This window comes from Fulmarus glacialis, unplaced genomic scaffold (assembly GCF_000690835.1).
Source record: "Fulmarus glacialis isolate BGI_N327 unplaced genomic scaffold, ASM69083v1 scaffold5661, whole genome shotgun sequence".
NCBI classification, from domain to species: domain Eukaryota; kingdom Metazoa; phylum Chordata; class Aves; order Procellariiformes; family Procellariidae; genus Fulmarus; species Fulmarus glacialis.
Genome location: NW_009190753.1, coordinates 46394 through 54645, shown reverse-complemented (window position 1 = coordinate 54645; position 8252 = coordinate 46394). Strand labels below are relative to the sequence as shown.

The window sequence follows — 8252 nt, the reverse complement described above, 5'->3', positions numbered from 1 at the left end:
CTTAATGATTCTATGATTCTATATCTACATGGGGGCTTTACTACCAGAGAGAAACAGCAGCAGCTTCTGGCTGATATAGTAGGGAAGATACCCAGACATCTAAAAACTGTCCATCTGCCTCTGAGTATTTAATCATTCTTGGACCAAAAATAGTTCAATAAAAGATAATAATCATCACTGAAGGCTGTGAAACTCTGTACTCTAGAGAGAAATCAGTAGTATCCACTTGTGAAGACTAACATCACAAAAGCAAGGGACCCAGTATTTATAGCATCCAGTGGAGACCTCTGGAAAACCCTGAATGCGAGCTGTGTCCACTAAGGAAAGCCACATGGTTCTCTCTGGAGCTGGGGAGGAACAGAAAGAGATTCGGTGTTCACTGCTGAGCTCTACAGCCTTCCAGTAGGTTAGCCCCTTAAAGAGGGGCTCTCACAGTAAGAGCAGCCTCCATTTGAAGGCAATGCCCCTGCATGGTACCCTGGATGACATAAGGCTTCTGGTGTCAAAATGATAAACACAAGCCAAGGACAAATCCTCGGAAAGACTCCCTCCATGGGAGATTAACCTCGGCAAATCATACGACTGCCAGACACCGCAAAAAAGGAAAGATGTGGCTCTGATACCCTTAAAACCCTTGTAGCGTTAGAAAAACAGTGTCAAGAACACATCTTTGTCAAAGATTTTTGTTTGACCTGCACTGGTAAGAGGAAGAACTTGTGTATTGCGTTGGTTTATGAATGTACATTGGAGTTTTTGTGGCTGGTGCGAGTCCAGAGGACCCAGGTTCAGTCACCTCCTGCAACTTTTTTAGAGGAGCTCTGGCATGTTTCAACATGATTGGGCCACAACAGAGAAATTAAACAAAACTGGGACAGCATAGAATTAAGTGTTTTCAGAAACCAACACAGAGTGTTGATTCAGAGTGATCAGAACCAGCAGCCCAACACCACTGCCCCAGAGCTTTCTCTGATGCAATAAACTACATATCCTAACGCAGACTAAAATCTAACAACAGTCCAATTGCCTTTTTGAGAAGGTATTAGATTCCTTACCGTGTTGGGTCTGCATTTTAAAGGCCATGGTCTTAAATCATGTAAGATTTCCCCAGCAATTAACACACACTACATAAAAGTCCCTGAGTAAGGCACAGTCCTCCCAGATGGCATATGACAGGAACATGATCTTCAGAAGTCACTGCTCTTTACAGGTATCACAAAGGTTAACGACTGCTTTGAGAGAAGTTTTTCTTTCCCAGCATGAAAAAGGAAATTGCTATTTTAGATTGGTTTGTAAAGCTTGACAAAATGCAAGTAAATTTGAAATGAAAACTATTAAGTAAAACTACACTGTCCTTTATACTACATCACCTTATTCTGTCAAGGCTCTAAGAACATAATTAAGAATTTAGCAAGCTCATAATCCTTAATTGGGATATCATGCCTCAGCGTCATAAATATCTTAAATACGGCTGTAACCTATGTAAGTACTATACAGTTTTGTCACTGAAAGAAACACAGATAAGCACAACTAAGTATGTCTTTAACAAGACTTGAAAAGATTATTTTCAGAATAAAGTCACAAGTAACTTACCTAACAACTCTGGTTCTCATGGTGGTATTAGCTGGCCACTTGTTTTGAACAGACTTCTGTAGGCAGCCATAAATATACCTCAACGTCCTGCAAAAATAATAGCTAATTACTCATTCTATTAAACTTAAGAGAATCAAAAAAGCTGGTCAGAAAGGATCTAGACCAACCTCCTACTTGATGCAGAACTACTATCAATTCTACACTTATAATTTAGACATAAGCTTTAAATTAACTAAGATTTAATTTATAAGTTAATACATTTATAAAAAGTCAATTTCTAAATTTGTAAATTCATATTAAAAAGTAAATTTATAAATGGCAAGAAAAACCTTCATTAATACACAATTCTATATGCAATTCAGTGATTATTGAGATGTGCATTAAATGTTTGACAACTGTTTCCTGTTTCTTAAGTAGTATTTCCTTTTTAAAAAGACAATTTTAATGGCTTTTTTTTTTTAAAAATTTTTTCTCTCCTTAACTAAACAACAACTGTTCTTTCCATGAATGAGGGTAGGTGTTTAAAAGTTAAGCAACCACAGCAATAGTCCTATCCCATTAAAAAAATGGGAAATGTGTGGTGTATTTCAGAAAATGTTGAGAGCTGCATCATATACTTCAAAGGAGTGCAACTTTTAATGCCGATCTTGCCAGCACTAACACTTCTGTGCTACTCTGCCATCTCAAAATTGAGAATTTTGTTTACTTTAAAAGTTAATGACACAGTGAAAGAAAACTGTTAGTACTATCCACTTGTTATTAGATGGTTCAAATATAAACTATGAACACAAGTTACTTTAGCAATTAAAAAAAGGGAAAAAAAAACCCAAGCTCTGCATTTCACTAGCAGACAGAAGCAATCATAGCACGGTATCATTCTACTACTACCTGCTTATATTTTTAATATGCTGTTAATAATTCTACCTCCTTCTCAGAGGAGGAGGACTGGAAAGAATTTGTAATCAGCTTAAATATATATAATTGTCTGCTAACTACTACCGCATTCTACCTTTTTGTAGAAATATGAGATTGATTATTTTTGTTATTCTTCTTTCCCTGACCTCTTGGGTCTAGTAGCTTCTCCTTCAAAGAAAAGCACATGTGCTAGCCAGAGGCTTTTGCAAAAAGCACTATTAATTCCTGAAAGTGTTATTTTTTACCTCGTCTATATTCCCATGTGTGCACAGAGCAACCTTAAAAGACATTAGTCTTATGACTGATTAGCAGAAGATGAACGAATAAGAACACCATTTTAATGTGCAACATAATTCACACAAACAGGAATTTTCAAATACAAATCTGAACAGAAAAGTGCAAACTTACGGAGGCAGTATCTCTGCAGCCATGAATATCTTCTCCACCAATTCTGAAAGTATACTGAGTAGATGTGCCAAATTAGTGTTTACGTCTTCATTTTTTTCTAACTTTGAGGGATTTAACTAAAACAAGAAGAGAAAAAGATTAAGTTTCTTCTCCTAACTAGAACCACATATATGGTTTCATAATATTACACACTGAATACTACTTCAAAGCAAATTAAATGTTCTGCTGCTGTACAACTCTTACAGAACTCACAAGTCTGTTTTAACGGCTAGTCAGGAAATGTGAAGAAGCAATGGTTTTAACTTCTAATACACTAGGCTTTTAACAGCTCTGATATTCACCACTATCCATCTGTATGACCTTTTTGTCTCTCTCAATCCAAATTTCTGAGGACTCCTATCCTTTCCACAACTAAGTTAAAGTGAAACACAGGAGTTAGGAGGGTAATTTTAAAAACAACAGTTTCAGGATCAATAACAATCATTTAATATCAGGAAGTTTTAAATCAAAACTAAAGTTCAGACATTGGCTTCTATGCTATCTTGAGTTTACTAGAAGTTACTTAAGTTAGGCCATTTGATAACTGCTACAGAACAGTCTACAATTGCTAAAGAATAAATACATAATTTAAAAAATTTTAATTAAAAAACTTAAAAAGTTCTACTATGAATATTGTTCAAGCCAGTATCTAGGGGGGAAAAAAAAAATCTCTTAATGAATTCAGTTCCTGTATTTCTCATGTAAATGAATTTCAGTTCTGAGAGATTAATAAATGTCTCTGGAGCTAATATTTAATGCAAACGTAAAACATAACAATCAGTAGGTAGTTGTGTCAACAAACCAAAATGTTTAAAAACATAGTTCAAGGTATCACCTCACAGGACTGCTTGCTCTCCATTATCTTTAATATAGAATCTTTCAGTGCATGGTGAACAAAACTTGTTGCTGTGGCTTTCATATACTGCTCCATAAGTGTACTTGCTAAAGTGGTGGCACGGAACAAGGTAGTAGCTTCATCTGAAAAAAAAGACAGCAAAGAGAAAAGTTGAGAAAAGGAGACAACAAAAAGCAGGGGAAAAATGTGCTGTGTTTACAAGTAGATATATATGTTGTAACTGAAGAAGGAGAAAAAAAAGGAAGGCACTGGAGCCTTTCCCTCCCCACCTGCCCGGAGTTCCAGTAAACTTTAGTGTAATTCAGTGCAGTACCTTCCATGCTTATCTCCCTGTCATTTAGTGTTCGTAACAACAAGGACTCAAGCTTTTCATGAAGAAAAATCTTCAATAAAATGCCAGCCAACAGTGTTCTATCCTGTCCACAAACATGCGATAAGGCGTAAACTACATGAAGTTCTTTCTGGAGTATAAGCTGAAAGAAAAACAGAATTTTAAAGTCTTCAAAAGCTTCTCTTAACATATAACAGCTTTGGAAAAACTGATATCCTACATCTCTAGTGATAGATGTCACTATAAATATTATTTAATGATGTCAACCAGTGTTATTGAGATCCGTCTCAAACAACCAACAAAATGAGTTTTGACAGATAAACCAAGGAAAGTTAAACAACTTTATACCTCTTTAAACTCATTGTACTCCTCTTCTGGCATGATCTTCTCCATAGAATATCGTGCTCGAACACGCAAAGATCCTGGCTCAATACCCTTTAATGGTACATGGGAACTGAGTTGAAACCACTCATCTGTTGCATGTCCTTTTTGTAATCGGTTTAATTGGCAACGCATAAACACTTAAGGAAAAAAAAAGCATTGTTCAAGTAAGTTATCTCCAGCAAAACAGTGCTACTATTGAATAAAAAAACTACTTTATTTTCAGCACATGTCATCTTGTTTCAGCAAAAGAGTATTAATAAGAGTAATCAAGATTTTTGCCATCAATATATTGACAGATTCTCTCTTCAAGGGTTTAACAGACTCTTGCAAACTGGAAGAAATATAAGCATTCTGTAAAGAATGTATACATATACATTCAAAAATGCCACATGGATATTGACACAGTAGTGAGTAAAAAAGTGCTACCCTGCAAATCCAGGTAGCAGTCAGAAACTAAAAATAGATAGAGTGTTCAGAATTCACTGTCCTTTTTCCAGCCTTGGGCTGATACCACCATCAGGTCTGCTCCTTGACCACTTTGTTACTTCTCACTATTTATTATTATAGTGCTGCTATGGCTTCCCCAAACACAGCCATATGTATTTGTTTTATACTAACTCCCAGGTTAAGGCTGTAACAGTTTATGTAAATTATGTAAAAAAGTGTTCCCAAGCAGCTTGCTGCCTAGATAATGATCAAAGTCAACTCAAGAACAGTCAAATCATTAATTCACCTTTCAGTAATGTTGGTACCTTGAAATTGCCAAGCAATGACTCTATGACTGCGGCTGAAGTCTGGCCCAGCAGCTGGCTAGCAAGCTGCAGCAGTCGGAGCACAGGCCCCTCTGCAGCAGGCACACGCGCTCCTGAACGCAGTTATTTTGCACAGAAAGGGCATAGGCACTTGCAGAGGCAACACTGTGCCTGTGGAACAACCACCATGCTCCAACAGGGGTCCACAGTTCAAGTTTCACATTTAGCCTGTCAGTCGGGATCTTTCAAGCAAACACCCTCTCCTTCTATGCCTCTCAATCAGATCTGCTTTAAAGTTCCTCAGATTGGAAAAAAAAACCCAAAACACCAAAACCAAGAGGTTTGTTTTTTTCACATTTATGCAAAGACCACTGCCCTGTAGAAATTGTCAACAGTTCCAATACACTTCCCATTGCCCCAGTGTTGCAATACGCAGCAGGACATCATTTGATACTGGAACAGAAAAACATCACATTTATAATGCTCACTTCAGGACATTCCTGTCGCCTGTTTCATATTCTTTGGAGTTGATAAACTGATATAAGCTAATGTATTCAAATCAGTCAAGTAGTGTGGAAAAAAATTCATCATCACCTGCTACTGATCACCAGTGTGGATGGGACTATGTCTTTCGACCAGATAATCAATTGACTTTCCTAGTGTATCTCTCCCCAGCATCAAAGCTCCTGTACCTGCAACTAAGCAATGTGTTTTTCTTCTTATTTTGCTTGCACATGTAAGGCATGTATATCTCAGTGAAAGGAATGGTGAATGAAATACAGAATAAACTGAAATCTAGAAATCTGGAATAAACTGATGATTTAATTTTTCCCTGTGGTTATAGTAACAGTTCATAGCTATAATATAAATACTATAATCTTGCTTTGATTTAAAAAAAAAAAGGTCAAAACAGAAATATCCATACAGGGACTGTAGAACCGTTGCTATTGTAATTTATATTCAATAACTTTAAAGGAACGAGACTTTTTCCCATTTAGCAGCTTACACTTAATTAGAAGGCTACCTTCAGTAAAAGACTGAAGTTGAAAAATTCAGGATATTTATACTTTGCAATCTAGCACATTTTAAAAGAGAAACAAATATACAGAAAATCATCAAAACAAACAATAGTTGATCTCTTCACTCCAGACACAGGTAAGAATTCTCTTGACGACGATTTTGATCCAAAAAGAATCACAATATTTTACGTGATGAACACTAGTACAAAAAAAAAATAAGACCAATGTTTCTTAATGTTTTATTTGCTAATGAAACTTCAGCCACAATATTAAGTAACAAGATTGTATTTTGATTGTTAGTAATTATAACCCGGGAATCAAAGCGAGAAGTGGTTCAAACTTAGGTTTGTTCCAGTCCTCAGACTGGAAATGAACCTGAATTTACTAAGAAGCCTTTGTCTAACACTGCCAGAACAAAATGGAGCCATCAAAAAAAGCCTAAAAAATTCTAATTACTGATTCAGAACAAAAGCCATTTGAAATCTTGAGAAAGAGGAAATTGCTCAATACATGGATGTCCTAAATCCTGCCTTTCGCAGCCGCAAGTTACTGCCATGTTAGCACAGCCCATCCTCCTGTAATCTCAGCTATCAGTTTCCAAAACAAGCTTTGGCACTACAGCAAATAATAACTGTGCCTGAAAGGAAAAACATTGGCTAATACTTTGCTCTATGATTTGTCTGCATGAGGTGACTGCCTCCATTACAACAATGTTTCTTTTTCAACACGAACTAATTTGAAATTAACCAACTATCATGGTGCAAAACCAAACGAGAACTTTCACTCCAGTTCAATACTGTGTGATATTATCCTGAAAGATTTACTAATTCAACTGTCTAATCATACCTGAGCGTCGCAGGTTGCAGTAGCAGCAGGTGAAGTCTACTAATACATTCTAGGGCTTTATTTTTTCCAGGCCATATTATACATATTTATTTGAATAAATCCTTACACAATTCACCGTTAAAGAAACAAAGAAAAAATTAAATAGAATTGATACTAAACTATTTAGTGTAATTTCTGACTATTTGAAATACTTTTCAAAAACAAAAATACTAAAATAATTATGGAATACTCATAATAGGCAAACTTCAAAGTCAAAGACTTGAAAACTCAGGAAATACTTAAAAGTATTCTAAAATACTAAAAAAACAGCTTTCATGCTAGTATCATTTTGGTATTTAACTTCCGTGTGTTATGATGAAGGAAATAAAGCAGTGAGACCAGTAACAGAATTTTGGGCCTTCAATCTGCATTATATGGCAGGAAAAGCAAACAGAAAAGCTGACTTAACCCAATTAACTGGGAAGATGAATAGTACCAGCTTCACATGACCTCGACTTCATAGCACTCCACATTTAACAGCTGTGGCTGAAAAGAATATTCAGGAAGGGAATCAATTCTCTTGCTTTTGAAGAGTTCAAGGGTTATTCAGGCAACACAGCAGATAGGTATGTTAGATAAGATCTGGTTTAGCTCATTTTTTGACCCCTGCACTTCACATATTTAATGGGTCTGGGGATGTAAGCAGAGATGTGTACTGCAACCAAGAAACTCGGCCAATCCTGCTCCTGACCTAGATAAGGAAACCTTCTATCACCTCCCATCAGCTGGATGCATCCAAAGCAACCTCCTTAAACTGGACAGAGAGGAGGAAACTACAAAAACACTTTCAAAGAAGTTACTGATGTATTCCATTCAAGAATTATCCTTTTAAAGGTTCTTCTACTAACCAGAGCTTTGGTGTAGATAGATAATGAATTTTCCAGCTCAAATGAATAAAAGAACAGTGCAAGAACGTGGTCACAACTGCCATAAGAGCCCTTTTTGTCTGTCAGAAGGAATGTATCTTTTTCCTCCTATGCAGAAAGTTTTCTAGTCAGAGGAAGGAGAAGGAGTTTTGAAACTGAATTAGGTTCTGCAAGAGCATTCAAATTACGTAGTAACTCTTCTACTTT

At 36.3% G+C, this 8252-nt stretch overlaps 1 protein-coding gene across 1 annotated transcript in view; it reads right to left on the bottom strand.

The window, feature by feature from the left end:
• Nucleotides 1–44: 44 nt before the first annotated feature.
• The window catches only part of RASA1 (RAS p21 protein activator (GTPase activating protein) 1), a gene marked incomplete at its 3' end in the record, with an annotated part of 45313 nt that continues 37105 nt past the window's right edge, over nucleotides 45–8252 (bottom strand). The window contains exons 16-21 of the mRNA XM_009586394.1: nucleotides 4488–4660; nucleotides 4122–4281; nucleotides 3788–3930; nucleotides 2914–3029; nucleotides 1596–1677; nucleotides 45–99 (exon numbers count right to left, since the gene is read on the bottom strand). Of these exons, the coding sequence (XP_009584689.1) occupies nucleotides 45–99; nucleotides 1596–1677; nucleotides 2914–3029; nucleotides 3788–3930; nucleotides 4122–4281; nucleotides 4488–4660 (729 nt within the window). The remainder of the gene's footprint in view (nucleotides 100–1595; nucleotides 1678–2913; nucleotides 3030–3787; nucleotides 3931–4121; nucleotides 4282–4487; nucleotides 4661–8252) is intronic.